The 20862-nt window shown below is 35.0% G+C and overlaps 1 protein-coding gene across 6 annotated transcripts in view; it reads left to right on the top strand.

Annotated features, from left to right (window-relative positions):
- Nucleotides 1-20862, top strand: part of FER (FER tyrosine kinase) — a 435215-nt gene that overhangs the window by 60287 nt on the left and 354066 nt on the right. For all 6 annotated transcript variants that reach the window (XM_041752267.1, XM_041752266.1, XM_041752262.1 and 3 more), the window contains 2 exons: nt 10160-10333; nt 16472-16571. In XM_041752267.1, coding sequence (XP_041608201.1) covers nt 10160-10333; nt 16472-16571 — 274 coding nt within the window. The remainder of the gene's footprint in view (nt 1-10159; nt 10334-16471; nt 16572-20862) is intronic.

The raw sequence follows: 20862 nt of genomic DNA, 5'->3' as shown, positions 1-20862 counted from the left end.
GCTTGAGGGTATATAGGAAATAGGGAATAACTAAACAACTGTTTTAGGACGAGGGTGGGGAGTGAGAATGGGATGCAGCAGGGTGAGAGCTACATATCACACTGAAGCAGGAGGGGTTTAGGCAAACATGTCCAGAAGCCTCGCCATAATGTATTTTCCTTAAAACAGCCAAATGGATCAGCCCTGTAGTAACAAAAAGCCACCAGAATGAGATCAACAAAGTAATGTTCTGTAGACATGAACTCTAAGACTTGAGTTTATGAGGATGACTATGTAGAGAGAAGTAGCCAAGGAGAGAAAGATTATAGGGTACAAGAGCTTGGAGGAGAGAGTTTATAGGGTGCAAAAGCTTGGAGGAGTCAGCGCCTAACTTTTGGTAGGAGTAATTGCCGAGGTGATATGATTTGATTCTGAAGGGCAAAGGTGGCTCTGGCCGGTTACCTTTCTGAATATTGTTCCTCCTCAGAAGAACAGGACTTGCAGCTTTGTAAGTCCAAGAACAAAAGCCATTGAGGGGCACTGAGTCTGGGAAGCTGGAAGAAAAAGTAGTGGGAAAGAAACGATGTGCAGTTTCCCTCCTGGCCTCCTAATCTATGTTTAGATATCTAGACTGACCCTTTTTAATAGCAATAGTAATACTTTGGTAGTCGTGTAGTTTCTGGAAGTAGCTATCTTCTGAGATTGGGCAATGAGCGAGCTAATGTGTGGCTCACTCCACACCGTGTATGGTACTGGTCTTTGGAACCCAACTATTAACTTTATTATTTTGATTTTATTTTATCTTAAAAATATTTATTTAATTACTTTTTTTGTTTACCTACTATTTTTCATTTAGTATTTGTTTTGATTATTGCATTAGTGTTTGATATCTAAGAATCTGTTCTACTTGAAATGACAAGGTCTTACAAGTTTCAATCTTTCCATTGCTAGAGAAGTGCATTAAATAGGGAATTCAAAATTCCCTTGATATTGGAGGATGTACTTAATACAGAAGATCCATCCCTCCCTGAGTCCCCAAGTAACTTCAGTTCTTTGGTTCTTTAAATGAGATGAGAATGTACCTGCTGTTCTAGATGCCACAACATACGCTATACAGGGAAGAGTTGTGTTTTCCTGTTCCATTTACAGGGGAAGAAATTGCAAATGTTGTAAGAAAAAATAAGATGTCCGAGAAGTCATCAAATGAATTATAAAATCTACGAGGTTTTGTGTATATAATCAGCTTATTTTATGAATATTATCGTTATGACATGTTTTGAATGTCTAAAACTATTTGACTTGAATATGATACTAATAGCATAGTTTTTTTTCATCCTTCTTGTGCTTGGATTCATTGACCTTCTTGAGTCTGTGGGCTTTTTGGTTTTTATCAACGTTTGAATGTTTCCAGCCATTATTTCTTCAAACACTTTCCATATCCCTCCTCCTTCTAATTAGCCGTATGTTAGATGTCTGGAAAGTATCCTGCAGCTCAGTGATGTCCCATTTATTTTTTTCTCCATTATTTTTTCTTCTCAGTTCCATTTTTGGTAGTTTACATTGCTGTTTTGTTGAGTTTTGTTAGGGAGCACAGTTATGTTACAGGGAAGGAACTTGATGCTTTGGATCTTGACTTTAAGATTTGTTAGGCAGGGTCAGAGCAGCGCTAACTCCAAGGCTGATGACTCCAGCCAAGGTCCCATGAATTATGAATTTTTCGGGGGGGGGTGCTGGTGGAAACAGACAGTAGTCCAAACCATATAGGAACTGCAGGAACTGTTCCCTGACATATCCCCCCACCCCCCACTCCCGTTCATGCAGAGTCCTCACGGGCTTGCACTGATCAGGGTTCTGCAGATGCCCAGGCTTCTCTGGGCCCCTCCGTACGTACGCTCACCTCCCCTTCGCTGTCTCCTCCTCTCAGGTCAGTCAGTCAGGGCCACTGGAGGCCTCATCTTGTTTGTTTTCTTTCTTTCAGGGATCCCTTTGTGTCTTTCATCGCCCGAGAGCCAGTATCTTGAAAACTGTTATTTTTCATTTTTTTGGACAAAATGAGAAATAATGCTTCTCAAGATTTTTTTGTCCATTTTTTCTTCTCAGTTAGAAGTGTAAATTTGGTTCCTGTTATTCCATCTTGGCTGATTTTAAAATCTTTTCCTAATGGCATTGTATTTTTCTTCTGTTAAGGTATAATTCGCATTTATGAAACCAGACTATTTAGGCTTCAAGATAATTCATATGAGGCGAGGCTTTGCATTAGTATTTTTTTTTTTTAAAAAAAGAAAGAAAAGAAAGAAATATCTACAAGCAGTATGAGGCCCAGAGAGTTTTCTTTTTGACTTTCTAATTTACCATCTCTAATGGCCGGGTCACTCCCTTGCTTAAGGTTATCTACTTGGACATCGTAATTAGTTTACAGTCAAACTTTTCTCTCTGACTTTTCAATTTATACTCGTTCTGGATTTATATTCTGATTTTTTTCTCTACACTTCCCTTCAGAAAGACTTCCAGGCAGAAACCTGGGGCAATTTCACGTGTTTCACTACTCCTTGGGATTCCAGTCCTGTGTTGGAATCTGAAGTTTCATACATTATGTTCAGTTTTCTAGTTATTTCAGTGGGAAGATTAACTTGATTCCAATTACTCTGTCAAGGCTGGGAGAGAAGTGCGTTACTTTAATTTCTGTCCTCTTGCATTCTTTCTAGCCCCAAGGAATCATGGTCAACGATCTCTGGTTTCCTTCAGCTCATTTCTGAGTATCTGCTAATATGCATGATTAATTTGTTAATTGTGAATTACTAATACATAGACAGTTCCGGCAGGATCTGTACTTCACATTTCATACCTGTTTGCTACTGTGTAGGCCTCAACGGATTAAGGTTCCTTCTGTGGAAGTGAAGCAGGAGAGCGAGGCTCTGGTCCCAGGGAGTCAAAGGATGAATCCCAGGGACACAGGAGAGCAGGAGCGTGATAGAAGTTTATTCAGCCAGGAGACAGAGCTCTCAGGAGGGAGAGGGGCCCCCACAGGGTTGCCAATGGGGCCTCCACCGACAGTCTTGTCTTTAGAGCTGACTGGGGAGCTATGGCCTTATTACCATTTTTGTGATGTCCTTGGTTTGAGTAAGGACTGGTGAGAACATCTTTAATGGCTTCCTTTTTGGGACTCGTTGTTCCTTGTTGGTCACAGGCGACCGTCATAAAAAAAAAATATCTTCCTCACCCATACCTAGGGCAGGGTGGTCTGGTTTGTTGTTCCCTTATCTTTAGTTTCCTTACATGTCAGCATTTGGGGGATTTTGTTTTGTGAGCCTGATTCCATGTGGCCTGTCTTTTCTGACCCAGCTCTGCCTGTCCCTTACTCAGAAATAGTCTAACTTACTTATTTTCTTTTTTCTTTTCTTTTCTTTTCCTTTCTTCTTTCTTTTTCTTTCTTTCCTCTTTCTCTTTCTTCTTTTTCTTTTTTCTTTCTTTCATTCTTTCTTTCTTTTTCTTCTTTCTTTCTCTCTCTCTCTTTCTTTCTCTTTCTTACCCTATCTATCAATCTATCTATGCATCCATCCATCCATACATCCACGCTCACAAGACCGCAGCAGAGGGAGAGGGAGAGGCAGACTCCCCGCTGAGCATGGAGCCCAAAGTGGGGCTCCATCCAAGACCCAGGGATCATGACCTGAGCCGAAGGCAGATGCTTAACCAGTTGGGGCACCCAGGTGCCCATAGTCTAACATTCAGTTTAAAAAATTAACTTAGACTTTATTTCCCGAAAGTAAGTTAAATTAATAGTGAGTTAAGTTAATAATGAGTTTTTACTTTCTTTATGGAAGAGCTGCTATTATTTTCTATTATATTTAACTGGATATTGTTTCATATTTCCTCACACTACCAAGTAATGATTTAAAAAAAAAACCCTCATCTTCTGCTATATTATTTTACTTTTTTTAAAAAAAGTATTTTTATTTAAGTCATCTCTACACCCCAAATGGGGCTCAAACTCTCGAGCCTGAGATCTAAGAGTCACATGCTCTTCTGACTGAGCTGGCCAGGTGCCCTTATATTATTTTACTTTAGATATTATTTTGGCTTCTAGTGCGATATGAATGTTTCCTGTTATGCATGAGGGCTGTGATTTAATTTCATGGAAGCATCTGTACTAAATTTGGAGTGATACATTTGAGGCTGTTGTTTCATATTTTAGTAGGCTCTATATTTGGAAGTGCTATTGTAGTGTTAGGTCACAGTGTGTGTCTATTTTGAACAGCTAGTGGATGGAATTTGAAATGGTACATAAATCATTTTGGTTTTCATTAGTTCTAATATTTAAATTTTTATAAGGCAATTCAGATTTGAAGACAAAAATAATATTGTTATCTTTTCTATATTTTGCATATAGTCATATTTATTTTTATTCTTTGTATTTTTTTTGATGCATATGCCCACACAAGATGTTTATTTATCTTATAAAATAGGATTGTGTTCCCTAAACTATTTTGCACTTTGACTTTTTAGCCTCATTATATACCTTGAGCTTTCTCTATATCATTTCACATTGTTACCTTAATTTTTTTTTTTTAAAGGTCTTACTTATTTACTCATGAGAGACACACACACAGAGAGGCAGAGACACAGGCAGAGAGAAGCAGACTCCATACAGGGAGCCCGATGTGGGACTGGATCCCAGGACCCTGGGATCATGCCCTGAGCCGAAGGCTCAACCACTGAGCCACCCAGTGGTCCCAAAGTTACCTTAATTTTTAATGGCTGCATTTCATTGTAATTCATTTCTTTGATTTTTTATTGATAGACTCTTTTTGTTATGAATAAACTGTGATAAATGTTCTTGTAAACATAATCCATATACTTGTGCAAATCTTTTGTGTGAAATAAATTCCAAGAAGTAGAATTTCTGGGTATAAAGTTTTGCCTACTTACTATTTCAGTAATTCACCTTTCCACTAACAGTGTTCTAGAGAGCCTGTTTCCCCAAACTCTTACATTTAGAATGTATTGTTTTATTTAATTTTGTCAACCTGAAACATGAAAAATAATAATTCCAAATGGCTTAATTTGTGTTTTTTTTATTATTAAAAATGTGTAAGCATCTTTCTTTAAAATATTTTTACTCATACTCTCTCTTTTAGAAGCATTTTGGAAACTATATTAAATAACATTGTTGACATTAAGTGGCCTTGTTTGTCTTTCACTTTTATGGGAATACTTGTATATATGACTATTAGACATGCATATTTGAAATGTCCCCAAACTGGCCGTGAGATATTTTTCGTTTAATGGACTGTTTTGATCTATTAATATTTTATTTAAGATTTTTCTTTGGCACTTATAAAATAATTTATTTTTATAGTATCTTTGCCACTTTTTGATGTCTGTGCTATGATTTTCAGAGCTTTTTTCATTCTCATTTCTTAGAAACATTTTAGGTAGTGGTATCAAAGGTATCTAATTCATAAATGTTTGGAATTATTCATTAGCAAAACATTTTGAGCTTTTTACGCTATTGGAGATACTTTGTTGATTGGTTTATGATAACCATGTGGTTATTGGTCTCTTAGAATTTGCTGTCTTTTAATGTTAGGATTCAGTTAGGAAAATAGAACCTACAACAGGTAGATTGCTTGATTTCTTTTCTTCATTTCATTGTTTCAATAGATAGGATTTGATTTGGAGATAAATATCTAAAAGTTTTAGGGTGGGGACATCTGGGTGGGTCTGTGGTTGAGCGTCTTCCTTGGGCTCATGGGTGTGATCCCAGGGTCCTGGGATCGAGTCCCACATTGGGCTCTCTGCGTGTAGCCTGCTTCTTCTCCCTCTGCCTGTGTCTCTGCCTCTCTCTCTCTGTGCCTGTCATGGATAAATAAATAAAAAATATATATAAAAAATAAATTACTTATTCAGATACTCTATTATTTATTTTTAAAAATTATCTGCCACAGGTAGAGATGAATACATTTAATTCTCCCACTACTTTTGATTTCTCATTTCATTTTCCACTGTTTTGCTTTGTGTGTTTTGATGTACTGTTTTCTAGATCGAAAAGATTCTTGACAGTTCTATATTCATTGTAATTGATATTCTTTAACATGATAATATGCCCTTGTTTTTTGTGTCTAAAATTCATTTTTAAATCATTTGAACATAATGACTGCTGAATCTTGTCCTTCACATTTTTCTGGGGAATTCTTACTTGTCTTTCTCTTGTTGTATATTATTTCATATTATTGATGTTTCTTATTTATTGTGTGTAGTGACGTTTCCCCCCAGTTTGATAATGCTTTCCTTTTCATAGATGTTTAGCAGATAATGTTTAACAGATGTGTTTAGTATAATTTTTATTTTGCAACTCATTTTTAATTGTTAGTAATTTTTTGTTTCTTTTGTTTTTTTTTTTTTTTAATGGACAATGTTAACTTTCCTCAAAATCACTTTTGATTGTTTAGAAGACCTGTGTTGTATGTTTTCTTCCTACACATTCACTTAACTATTTATTGAAACTTAAAGAATTTTAATGTCTATATTCCTTTATTTACGAACTTTAGAAATAAAGTTGTCTATTGACTGTTCTATTTGAAAAGTTAGGAAATGGACACAATTACACTTTTATCAAATTTCTCATTCTTGATTTTTGTTAGTATCTGTTAGGATTTTTGTCTAGTTTTTTATAGTTACATTATTACTGCATTCACATGTTGTAGCTTATCTCTCAATATTTATGATATTTATATTCTGTTTTATAAACTTAAAGTGGTTTTGTTTTCATATTGTATTATTGTTCTTTATGACAAATTTTTTTCCAAAGTTAAACTTTAGATATTTTTATTTTTTTAATAATTCTTGTATGATTTTCAGGATCAGTGAGTGACTACTGGTAAATTCCCCTTATGAGGACCTTTATTGATAGAATTATTACCATGAAGCAAGATTCTCTATAATAAAGCAATTCGAATGCCTGCCAATGGTCTAACATATTTTGTTTATTACATTACAAAGAATTATCTTGTACAAATTACCCTGACCAAAGATAATTTATCTATGCCCTGACCATTCCTATGCTACCAAAGAGCCATATCTGCAAAGTGCTATGCTCATGTTACTGCGAATGTTGAAGTGCATCTCTATTTTTTTTTTTAAGATTTTATTTGTTTATTCATGAGAGACATGAGAGAGAGAGAGAGAGAGAGAGAGAGAGAGAAAGAGGCAGAGACACAGGCAGAGAAGAAGCAGGCTCCATGCAGGGAGCCCGATGTGGGACTCGATCCTGGGACTCGATCCTGGGACTCTAGGATTATGCCCTGGGCCGAAGGCAGACGCCAAACTGCTGAGCCACCTAGGGATCCCCCAACTTTACTTTACTTTGTCAAACAAACTGTTAACGTTTTACTCTCCTCTCTTTACAAAAATATTCTAGCCACCCATGTAATTCAAGTTGTATAGTATCTAGACATTTTCTTGCCCACTCACGCCTTCTTTTTAGGCGGTGTTTCATACTGTGTTATGTGCTGCTCTTATTCCTCAGTTGTTTTATCAGTTGAAGATAGGCTGTCAGTTTTCCTTCTCTCTCATAATTGGCATTGCTACCATGCTATCCAATTCCAGTTTTAAACAATTAACACATTTTTTAACAGCATATATTTAACTCATGGTTTTATTTTATGTTTATATCCCTTGCCTCTCTTTCTCCTTTCTTTTCTTCTTTCAAGGACTATTTAGTAACTATTGTTTAAGGCATCACAGTAAGTACCTAAATTGGTGAGGAAGAAGACATTCTAGTTGGGGAGACAGGAGTACAAGAGAGGACACCAGTTTGGAGGTTTTCTAATAGTCTAAGCCAGAGATAGTTGTAACCTCCAAAAGGGTTGACAGCAAAGATGGAAAGAAGTGGGTGGATTTGTGGTAGACTTTGGGGGGAGAATCAGAAATATTTGCTGGTGAATTGTTGGGAAAGGGTGACCTGAGCTTCAAAGGAATAGAGACATTTTTAGAAAGAGAAGGAATAAAGAGAAGGAATATTTATTAGCCATATTATAGATGTTGAGAGTGAGATAAAGCCAGATTTTTGTTAGAGCTAAAAGATAAATGGAAAGTCCTGTTAAGAGGTATAAATGGTTTTCTAATAATAGAGCAGGAGTTTTTGAGGGTATGGGATTCTCTAGAGAGTACCCTGGGTTAGATTAGGAAATATTGAAGGCAATATAGGATTGATAATTGGGGTGATGATATGTATCTTGGAAGGCTTGGACTTGGCACAGTGACTACAGTAAACAGGGCTCTAAGGCAGGATGAAATGTATTCTGGGAGGAGGAAGGCAAGCTGACTTAGTTGTGTTATCTTTAACGTTGGGTTCCAAGAAGGCTTTTCTAGTCCTAGGCTGCAAAGACTCTCATATAGAATTACAAAAATTTGTTCCTACAAAACACTTGGAGAATATTTATTTTTTGAAGCTAGATAATGAAACACTTGTTCCCCTCACTTTCTTTTTGGTAACCTTAACATTCTATATATGCTATGGAATGTTTTCCCAGAAATGTGTTTTTAGAGAGATATATATGTATATATATTTATACATAAAATAATGTAATACATACATTTATAAATAAAATAATATAGTATAAATATAAATGAAAAAGACAAAGCTACAAGAGTTACTAGGACATTTTATTTGTTTTTAATCTACGTTTAGTTTCTTTTTCCCCGCTGTTTTCATCTTTGTTAAATTTTATATTTTATTTTATTTTTTAAAAGATTTTATTCATTTATTCATGAGAGATGGGGGGTGGGGGCAGAGAGATAAGCAGGCTCAATGCAAGGAGCCCAACGTGGGACTCAATCCCGGGACTCCAGGATTACGCCCTGGGCTGAAGGCAGGTGCCAAACTGCTGAGCCACCCAGGGATCCCCTAAATTTTATATTTTAATGCTTTGTGGTATCTAGAGCACATTAGTAGTTAGATTTTTTAATTTGAAAATAAGAATGATGAATTGTTAGGCCACATTTTATTCCATGTTCATAATAGCATTCCACAACTACAAATGGTCCTTCTCCCTAAACAAATGTCCTCAAAGTATAATTTTTAAAAAATGTATATTACAGTGTACCAAAACAAGATTATCAAGTTAGACCCTGATAAGTTCTTATTATGACTAAGAATTTGCTTCCTTTAGGCTATTATTTTTATTTGGTGCTCATTCAATTTTAATTTAGGATTATATTGGAACATTAACAGATGAAGAATAATTCTGTTCATTCAGGGTCAAAAGTAATGGCATAGAAAATTATTCTAATCTTCAGTAAATATCTAAAATCATACCTTGTTAATTTTTTAATCTTTAACATGGATCTTACCTGACCATGATATATCTCCAATAATTGTTTCTAAATAGAATTTTGAAGACCTTTAGTGAAGAGTATTCCTCAGTTACTTTTTTTAGTATCTAGAAACTAGAATGTCTAATAACAAATGACTTGTTCTTCCAGGAGTATTCATATACCCACTTGTCCCAAATCTGCCATTACATATGTCTGCTTTAATGAAATGTGCTGGAAAAACCATTGAGAACTAAAGGTATATGCTAAGAAATGAGAATGGAAAGAAATCCAGACATTACCAGTATTTAAGACATAAGCAGCAAAAGCAAAGCAGGTACAAAGATCGAGAAGGGATTTTTAGGAAGAAGAGAAGACAAGTTGGTATGTTGGAATATGAGAAGCCATGCAAACTGAAAAAGAAGAATTTCAGGAAGAATTGAGTCAGCAGGATCAGATCAAATGGTATAAGTAAAAATGGTTAAATTTCTGTTGCATTTGACCACTAGGAAATGGTGACCTTACTGAGGCAGTAACATGGTGTAGGCAGAAGCATTATATCAGTATGTTGACAGACAAGAAGTGGTAAAATGAAGATTGCAAGTGTGGACTCTAAAAGAGCCTTAATCCCTTTCATAGAACATTACATAGTCTGATTACTGAATTTTGAAGTATTTGTACTTGAAGATGTTAAATATAAACCATTCATAGCTCATTGCACGATTGCCAGAAACCTGGCATTTTTATATTAATGTAATAATTTGTGTAAAATGAAGTATTTAAAATTCCTGAATACTTAAAGCACAGTAAAATGGAAATGTTTAATACAGCTGCTAATTTTACCTTTTTTTTTTTTTTTTTAAAGTCTTGGCTACTTATGATTCAGCAAACAGAACAACTTAGCAGAATCATGAAGACACATGCAGAGGACCTAAATTCTGGACCCTTACACAGGCTCACCATGATGATCAAAGACAAGCAGCAGGTGAAGAAAAGTTTTATAGGTGTTCATCAGCAGATAGAGGCGGAAATGATCAAGGTTTGTCCTTCTACTCTGGAGTTCTTTTTTAAATATGATTTTTAAATTCACTGACATATTTTATCTTGTTTGTTTTTAAAAATTGTTTAGCCATCATTTTATGATTAATAAGTTTTGGTGTCTCTAGTAAGTAATATTCTTATTGAATATAAAACATGATTGATTATAAGATGTACTGTTACTTTATGTACTCCTCTGAGAGAAAAAGAATGCTGCCAATTAAACTATGATACCGTGCTTTCTTATCACTTAGAATTTTTATTTTTTGCTTACTGAAATAGCTTCTAGTTTTTATTATTTTTATTTTTGCATGTAATAAAAAAGAAAACCTAGACAAAGTAAATTAGGATATTTAAAATTTTACTTTATTTATAGTGAGATTTTGTCCCTTCTGGATAACTATTTACAATATTTTTGTTGTTTTTTTTTTTTAATTTTTATTTATTCATGATAGTCACACACACACACAGAGAGAGAGAGAGAGAGAGGCAGAGACACAGGCAGAGGGAGAAGCAGGCTCCATGCACCAGGAGCCCGACGCAGGACTCGATCCCGGGTCTCCAGGATCGCGCCCTGGGCCAAAGGCAGGCGCCAAACTGCTGCGCCACCCAGGGATCCCCACCATATTTTTATTATGAAATTTCGAATGTACAAAAGAATAGAAAAGACAAATTCCCATCGACTGATCCACCCACATAGTCAAGGTTCTTTTTTTTTTTTTTCATTTTTTATTTATTTATGATAGTCACACAGAGAGAGAGAGAGAAAGAGAGAGAGAGGCAGAGACAGAAGCAGGCTCCATGCACCAGGAGCCCGACGTGGGATTCGATCCCGGGCCTCCAGGATCGCGCCCTGGGCCAAAGGCAGGCGCTAAACTGCTGTGCCACCCAGGGATCCCACCGCTGCGCCACCCAGGGATCCCTCTTTTGTTTTTTTAAAAGATTTTATTTATTTATTCATGAGAGAGAGAGAGAGAGAGAGAGAGAGAGAAGCAGAGACACAGGCAGAGGGAGAAACAGGCTCCATGTAGGAAGCCCGACGTGGGACTTGATCCCAGGACCCCAGGATCACAGCCTGGGCTGAAGGTGGCGCTAAACCACTGAGCCACCTGGGCTGCCCAGTTTTGTTTTGTTTTTTTTTTAATGTATACTCACCCAATTTTTCTAATACACTGAATCATTTTAAAGAAAATTTCAGGTATCATTTTATCCATAAACATTTTAGTTTATATTGCTGAAATAAATACTCATTAAAAAAAAGTTAACCATATTATCATTAACCCACCTAAAAATAACATTAATTCCTTAGGGTCATTAAAAATCCTGACTATGCTCAAATGATTGTTTATTTGTATTTTACAGTTGATTCATTTGAATCATGACCCAAACATGGCTCACACATTGCATTTGAATAGTTTTCTTTTAATCTATAGGTACCTCCCCCCAACTTTTTAAAAATGCCATTTACTTGTGGAAGAAACTGGGTAATTTGCTCTATAGAACTGAATTTAAATTTTATTTTATTGTTAGCATTTTTGTGATGTTATTTCACATATTTCTTTATCCTTTAATTTTCCTGTAAACTACTTGATAAAATTCTGGCTATTTATTTTGGGCAAGAACACATTATAGGTACTAGTATAGACTTCTTATTTTTTTTTTCCATGTCAGAGATAAATAATGTTGTTTAGCTTTTGTGATGTTAAACTTGATTGTTAGGTTCCAGTGCTGAGAGCCTGATCAACTTATTAAAAAAGTTTTCCTTCAGCCATTCACCAAATAATTTTTAGAACTGATTGGTGTTTGCTGCTTGGATCCATTATTTTGGTAGTTGTTATAAAATGACAATATTTTGCTTCTGTCATTCCTAATGTGATTGTTAGCTGTAATTTTTCAGAAAAAGTTTTTCCTATGGCAAGTGTTTGGCAACCCTGAGATATATAGGTCACATATAAGAAGCAGGATAAATGCTTGCTTTTTGCAGTTAGCCAGTTTGGGGAACAATGAATTGGTTCTTTAGCAATTTCAGAAGTTAAGAGTTCAGTTTCCAGTGTGGCACATAAGAAGTTTGGAAGTTGTTACTCCATCCTAACAAAGAGTTAAAAATTGAACAAACTGAAAAACCAACAAGGCTTCTTAGATCTCTATAGGAAGTGAGGTGACAGGGCAAATGGCTCCCCCTAAATTGGAGAGACAGACAAATGAATATGCCAAAGCATTCCATTCTTTTTTTTTTTTTTTTTAAGATTTTATTTATTTATTCATGAGAGACAGGGAGAGAGAGGCAGAGACATAGGCAAAGGGAGAAGCAGGCTCCATGCAGGGAGCCCAACGTGGGATCGATCCCAGGTCTCCAGGATCACACCCTGGGCTGAAGGCGGCACTAAACCACTGAGCCACCCGGGCTGCCCACGTTCCGTTCTTAATAAAGCCTGCTCTCAGGAGAAACTATTTACCCTTAACCTAACTAATCTAGGGGAAGGGAAATTCATAACTCCTGTTCTCTTTGAGTGGGGATTGGCCCATTGGCTGAGGAACATGTGTGAAGTTCACAGCCAGAGGCACAGCCTGAGACCGAATCAATAGGTATAAAATATACCTATTTAATATACTAAAATAGGTATAAAATAGCTTTTCTGACAGCTATCACCACATTAGTAAAGTCCTATATAATCAGTTTCTTTTACCTGATGTATCCTGCATAGCAATCAAGAAAAAGTAACAAGGGATCCCAAAAGGCAAAAATACACAATTGGAACCAGACACAGTAGGGATGTTGGAATTATCAGACCAGGAACTTAAAACAGCTATGAATAATAGGCTAAGGGCTGTAATGGATAAAGTAACAATCATGAAAGAGCAGATGGGTAATGGAAGCATAAAGATGGAAATCCTAAGAAAGAAACAAAAAGCATTCTGCCATTCTAGCATTGTCTAGTATTTTAGAGAGCAAAGATAATGTACAAAAGTGAAGAATGACTTTCATGGGCTTAATAGGAGATTGGACACTAGGAAAGAATTTCTGAAATTGAGAATATATCAATAGAAATCTACAGAACTGAAAAGCAGAGAATAAGGATTTAAAAAAAAGGAACAGAGTATCTAAGAACTATGTGGTAACTACAAAAGATATAACATGTTTTATGTTATTTATGGGAATACCTGAAGGAGAGGAAAGAAAGGAACAGAAGAGATACTTGAAATTATAATGACTGAGAATTTCCCTAACTTAGTGTCAGACACCAAACAGCAAATCCAGGAAGCTCAGAGAACACCAAGCAGAAAAAATGACCAAAAAACTACACATAGGCATATCAATTTCAAACTACAGATAATCAAAGATAAAGAAAAGAATCCTGAAATAAGCCTGAGTAAAAAGCACCTTAGTTATAAAGGAAATATAAGAATTATATCTGACTTCTCCTAAGAAATAAATAGGCAAGGAAGTGGTATGACATATTTAAGTGTTGAGAGAAAAAAACCCCATGATCCTAGAGTTCTATACCCTGTGAAGTTATCCTGCAAAAGTGAAATAAAGACTTGGTTAAACAAACAAAAATTGAGCAGAAAAGCACTTGACGTGATTTTACAAAACCAGTACTCATTCATAATGAGTAAACTAGGAAAAGAGGAATCCTTCCTCAACTTGCTAAAGAATATCTACAGAAAGTCTACAGCTAACATCATGTGTAATGATAAGAAACTCGAAAATTTCCCACTAAGATCAGAAGCAAGTCAAGGATATTTCATTTTACTGTTGCTTGTTAACATTATACTTGTAGTCTTAGCCAATGCAACAAGACAAGAAAAAGAAATACATACATATTGGGAACAAAGAAATAAAGCTGTATTCATTCATAGATGACATAACTGTCTATGTAGAAAGCCCTAAGAGAATCAACAAAAAAGCTTTGGAATTAATAAGTGATTATGGTAAGGTTACAGGATACAGTGTTACCATACAAAAGTCAGTTTCCTTTTTTTTTTGTTTTAAAGATTTTATTTATTTATTTATTTATTCATGAGAGACACACAGAGAGAGAGGCAGAGACACAGGCAGAAGGAGAAGCAGGCTCCATGCAGGGAGCCTGATGTGGGACTTGATCCCAGGTCTCCAGGATCATGCCCTGGGCTGAAGGCAGGCACTAAACTGCTGAGCCACCCAGGCTGCCCAGTCAGTCAGTTTCCTATACATCAACAATAAACTTGTGGAATATGAAATTAAAAACACAATGCCATTTTCATCAGTACCTCAAAAATGAAACACTTAGGTATAAATCTAACAACATATATACAAGATCTGTAGGAGGAGAACAACTGAGTTCCAATAAGAGAAGTCAAAGAAGTAATAATTGGAGACGTATCCCATGTTTGTGGATGAGAAGACTCAGTATTGTCAAGATACCAGTTGTTTCCAGCTTGCTCTTTAGATTTAACACAGTCTCAATCAAAATACTCAGTAAGTTATTTTGTGGATATTGACAGACTCATTCTACAATTTATATGAAGTGTCAAAAGACCCAGAATTGTGAACAGAATATTGAATATGGAATATTATTGAATAGTTTAAATAAATGAGCTATTAAGCCACAAAGAGACACGGAGGAAACTTACATGCGTTATTACCAAGTGAAAGAAACCATTCTGAAAAGACTACATGCTGTGTGATGCTAAACTGAATGATATTCTGGAAAAGGCAAACTATGGAGACAATAAAAAGATCAGTGGTTGCCAGGGGTTAGGAGAGAGAGGAATGAATAAGTGGAGCCCAGAGGATTTTATGACAGTGAAACTACTTTGTATGATACTATAATGGTGGATATGTTGTTATATATTTGTTTAAATCCATAGGTTTAATCCACCAGGAATAAAACCTAATGTAAACTGTGGACTTTGGGTGATAATGATGTATCATCTCAAGTTCATCTATTGTAACAAATTTACCACGTTAGTGGGGGATGACTGTGCATGAGTATATGGGAAATCTCTGTATTTTCTACTCAGTTTTGCTCTGAAACTCATTCTTTAAAAAATAAAGTCCATTAAACAAAGTTAATTACTGAATTTTCTTTGTTTTTTTTTTAAGATTTATTTATTTATTTGAGAGAGAGAGAGAGAGAGGGAGAAAGAGAGAGAGAATGAACAGGTTGAGGGGGAGAGGGAGATGGAGAAAAAAACCCTCAAACAGACTCTTCACAGAGTGTGGAGCCTGACACAGGTCTTGCTCCCAGGACACTGAGATCATGACCTGAGCTGAAACCAAGAGTTGGCTACCCAACCAGTTAAGCCACTCAGGTCTCCCTTGAGTTCTTTCTCTCTCTCTCTCTCTCTCTTTTTTTAAGGAATGGTTCAGACTCATTTATGTCTGTATCATAGCTTATTGACATTTTCGTTTTTTTATATAATGTTACTCTCCCTCCGGTCAAGAACAATGGTAGTGCTGAGTTTGTTAAAAGTTGACTCGAATATTCTTCTAAGTTGTTTATGCCCCTTTTGCAAGTTTTTGATGCTGCTGATTTCTTAGTCTTCTCAAAGGTACATTAGAAGTTTTTCAGATCCCATCTAAGACCCCTGTTTTTTCCTTAAATGCTATTTAAATGGGTTTTGACTATAGAATCAAAGATTTGCATTTGTTTAGTCTTTCCATAGAAATAATAACCAAATTCATGTATGTATGTAATGACCACTGTTATGTATGTAGCCAACAGTGGTCGTTAGATACATCTTTAAAGTGACATTATAATATCCCAAATACCCAAATCAAAAATACTCATGTTAGAATTGGTAAATTAGAACAACTCCAAGTTACTCTGTATAATTAAAATAAATATTTAAATTAGCTTTTTTATTAGAGTAAATATTTGTATACATAGTATATTAATTTATTGATCTTTAAACTTTAGATGATGGCAGCATTATTTCTTGACTTACTTTTCTAAAAATATTTTTTCTTTTTTCATATGCTGTTGAATTTATCATTGATTTCTAAACTGATTTTTAATATATTGTCTATAATGTATATTAAGGAGCAACTATGATCTGTAAGTAATAAAATATATATCAGGTAGTACTTCTGGATTCAAATTCTTAGCAATGTAAATTTAAGCTTTTAAAATGTGTTCTTTATTTTTCTTGACAGGTTACAAAGACAGAATTAGAGAAATTAAAATCCAGCTATAGACAGTTAATAAAAGAAATGAATTCTGCCAAAGAGAAATATAAAGAAGCTTTAGCTAAAGGTATGAAAAAATTGTGAAAAATGTTTATTTTAGTGATTTTTATTCTTATCATTTGAATGTTGTCTTTATAAGTAGGAGAATGATTCCACTTAGGACCAATTCACATTTTAAAATTATCAAAATAGACTAATCGTCAAATTATCTAATAAGTCCTTTTATATTTTTGCTTTATTAAAATGCTGTAAAATATTTTTGAGTAGTTTATACTAAATGGAATTATGTAGCACTTGTAATAGAAAGTAAAGAGTGTTCAAAATTTTCTTTCCAGTATCAGCTTTACTTATTTAATTACTGAATATTAAATAAGAAAAATAAGGTTGTATTTGTTTAGACACCTTTTTTAGCCTTATTTTTACCTGTGGTATTTAAAAGCCACTAAAATACAAGATCATTTTAAAGCATTATTTTGTTTTGATTGCTTAATTTTATTTGCCCATATCGTCCTAACACTTTCATAAAAACCTTTGGAAGCAAATAGAAAGAGATGTGTATTATTTATGTTTTAACCAAGTATTTATGGCTATGAGTCTTTAAATGTGAGTACACAGTCTTCATATTTAAATTTTTTTAAATTATAAAAGTTGGAGGTTTTTTAAAAATTTTATTTATTCCTGAGAGAGAGAGAGAGAGAGGCAGAGACACAGGCAGAGGGAGAAGCAGGCTCCATGCACCGGGAGCCTGATGTGGGATTCGATCCCGGGTCTCCAGGATCGCGCCCTGGGCCAAAGGCAGGCGCCAAACCGCTGCGCCACCCAGGGATCCCTACATTTACCTTTTTACTAACATATTGTCTCTTGGTCTTTTACGTCTCGTGTATATATTCTTATTTTGTGGAGGTAAGCAAAATAAATAGCTTTACAATTGAATATATCTTGCACAATGAAAATAGCATGCTTCTGTTGTTAATCCCAGTAGAGTAAAAGAAATACTGATTGAGGTGCATTTCTCCTTCCCCTTTCTTCTTTCCTTTGTCTCCATCCCTACTCTTCCTCCTCTGGCTGTTCTCTGCTTGCTTCCTCCCCTTCCTTCTGGATGTCCTTCCCCTTTCTTTTGCTCTCCCTCTCCTTCCTATTTTCCTTCCAACATTTACTATGTTTCCCTCTGTTCCTGTCCCCACCCCTCCCACATTTACCTCACGTTTCTGCTTTTTTCAGTGTCTCTCCTGTTTTTGTTTTGTTTTGTTTTGTTTTTTAGGGAAGATGAATTGGTGTTTAAAGTTCTCTTATTTCTACTTACTTATTTATCATGTACCCCAGCCAGTATTTTGAGATCATGATCTCTTGATTAATGTAAACATATCTTTTGAAATGCTTCTGTAATTATCTTAATCATTGAAATGACAAAATTTAAAAAATGGTATGTGTAAAGATCATATTCCTACTTTGGAGTCAGAGGTTCCAGCACTGGATGATTATTTTATAGATTTTTCAAAATTAAATGTACCTAATTATTATTCCTTTATTATTTTAAGAAAGGTTTAGATAATCAAATATTTACTGAGCATTTGCTGTTTTTAAGTTATTGAAATTCAAGCAGCATTTCCCAGATATTCATGGAGCTTACCCATTTGTAGTTGATACTCTAAGTGATGAACTACAAGTCTTACTCTGTTTCAAAATTCAGTTTATGTGCAAGGGATCCCTTACTAAATCAAGAGTATTTTATTTTATTTTATTTTTTTAAATTTTTATTTATTTATGATAGTCACACACAGAGAGAGAGAGGCAGAGACATAGGCAGAGGGAGAAGCAGGCTCCATGCACCGGGAACCCGAAGTGGGATTCGATCCTGGGTCTCCAGGATCATGCCCTGGGCCAAAGGCAGGTGCTAAACTGCTGCGCCACCCAGGGATCCCTCAAGAGTAGTTTAGAAGTAGTTTTGTTTTAAACATTAGTATTCAACCTGTCAAAATAGTTAATTTTATGAAGTCTCTTACTTAATGTGTGGCTACCATTCTCAAATTAGTGCCCTGTATTAAAAATATCCATATTTAAATTCATCCAGAGCGAGTGATGATGTAATCCAACTGTATTGTAATTCAGCTATGCTAAGTATTTCACACTAGGTCTATATCTGTTGGAGAATGATTAGTTAAAAAAGAAATAATTACTTTCTCGTCTTTGGTATCCATTTTTTAATGATTAGTTTATTTGGTTTAAAAAAATGAAATCTATTTCTGATGTCCTAATAAAATTTTAAATAGTTCTTGTACATAGTGCTTACTTATATTATCAAATATTTTTCATAGATAATAGTTTACTTTTTTATTACTTTTAATGTAGATAAAATACAATTTAGTGTTGTAATAGTAGGAAGGCAAGTAGAAATTTGAAGATTATAATTTTAATTAGTCCCAAGAAGTTTACTACTTGGCTGAATCTCATGAAATTAAAATATGTGAATTAATTTACATTTCTTCTTTCAAAGGTATTAGTGATATTTTTCTATTTTCAAAAATTTGGTTGCTGCCATTAAATCAATTTATAACCTATAGAATACATGTTTTTAAAATAAGTTCTTATGTAATTGTTCTCAATATATGACACATACATAAATTTATCTTTCTATAATCGAAACTATCTTTATATGCATGTTTATGTGAAAAGGTATAAAATTATATTTTTGAACACTTTGTTATCAGACTGCATTTTATTTTTTAATTATTACTATTATTTTTTAAAAATTTTAAAAATTTATTTATTCATGAGAGACAGAAAGAGAGAGAGAGGCAGAGACACAGGCAGAGGGAGAAGCAGGCTCCATGCAGGGAGCCCGATGTGGGACTTGATCCCTGGTCTTCAGGATCACACCCTGGGCTGAAGGCGGTGCTAAACCGCTGAGCCACTGGGGCTGTCCTCATACTGCATTTTATGTTTAACATGGAAATAGGCATTCTTTTGTGAAGTTATAAGGATGATGTGGTGGCAAAATTTCCAACATTTGCAGATGTCAGAATCTTAGTTCTTCTGTTTAGGCCAGACCGGACTCATTGTGGAATGGTTCCTAAGGACTGCTGGGCACTGACAGTGAATACCTTGGCAATGGCTCTAGCAACCATAGATATTAGGAGGTCTTAAAATCCCAGTCTGACATATAGCTTCCAGGTAGAGACACTTTAGGGAAAACAGGCTTTGGGGGAAACGAGGCCTGAAAATAATTCCCTATAATTAAGGATTAAATTCTGGATTTGAGGAATGCCTGGGTGGCTCAGTGGTTGAGCATCTGCCTTCTGCTCAGGGCATGATAATGAGGTCCTGTGATTGAGTCTCACAAGGGGCTTCCTGCAGGGAGCCTGCTTCTCCCTCTGCCTGTATCTCTGCCTCTCTCTCTCTCTCTCATGAATAAATAAATGAAACCATTAGAAAAAAAAATTCTGGATTTGAGAGTAGGTTCAGAGTCAAGGGCTCAGTTACAATGCAACTGGAGGTTTAGCAGTTATAGGAGGTCAGGAGGAAGGCTGGGTTAATGGTGAAATTCCAAATTCCTGACCCTTGCTGTGTGGATTACTCAGAATACTTCAGTTTTAAGTATTAAAGCTTTTATCCAAAGGAACATTAGTTTATATTGTCTAATGTAAAATATAATACTCATTTGCAACATAAATGTAGCATTTCTGTTATTTTTTTTAAATATATTTTGAATATTAAACTTGTTTTGCTTTGTGCTGTGCTGAGAAAGCAAATATTTGTCTTAAATTGACTTGAACTAATTTGAACATTAGTCTATTGATTATTATTTATAACATGTAAACTGAGAACACCTGAAATCATTTTAGTCTATTAAGCTGAAGTTAATAATTCAGAGTTTTCTTGATAGCAGCATAGAATAATGAGCTCTTGAATACAAAATGCACAGGTTTTTCCTTTTCCATTGCAGATTAAATTCTGTATACTTTAAGTTGGTTGAGCACTTGTTTACGTTTAGCCATAAAACAATTTTGTGAATCTACAAAGCTTGTATCTGAACTAAGGTCTTGATATAATGCCTATAAATATTGGCAAAATTTTCCATCACATTTATCCATAAATGTGCAAATGTGCAAATGACTTCACAAAAGAACTCCTACAAATTTATATTGTCTTTGAATAAAGAAAGTTTATCTTTTCCTCTCCAATCTAGATATATTTTTATTTTTCTTGCCTAATTGCCCTAGCTAGAACCTCCAGTAGAATGTAGAATATAAGTAGAAAGAGCAAAGGTGTTTTTGTCTTGTTTCTGAACTTAGGGGGAAAGTCAAAATTAGGTATTAAGTTAGCCATAGTTTCAAAGTTTTATCAGGTTGAAGTTCTTT

The sequence above is a fragment of the Vulpes lagopus genome, chromosome 4 (genome assembly GCF_018345385.1).
Source record: "Vulpes lagopus strain Blue_001 chromosome 4, ASM1834538v1, whole genome shotgun sequence".
Lineage (NCBI taxonomy): Eukaryota > Metazoa > Chordata > Mammalia > Carnivora > Canidae > Vulpes > Vulpes lagopus.
This window is presented reverse-complemented; position numbering and strand designations above follow the sequence as displayed.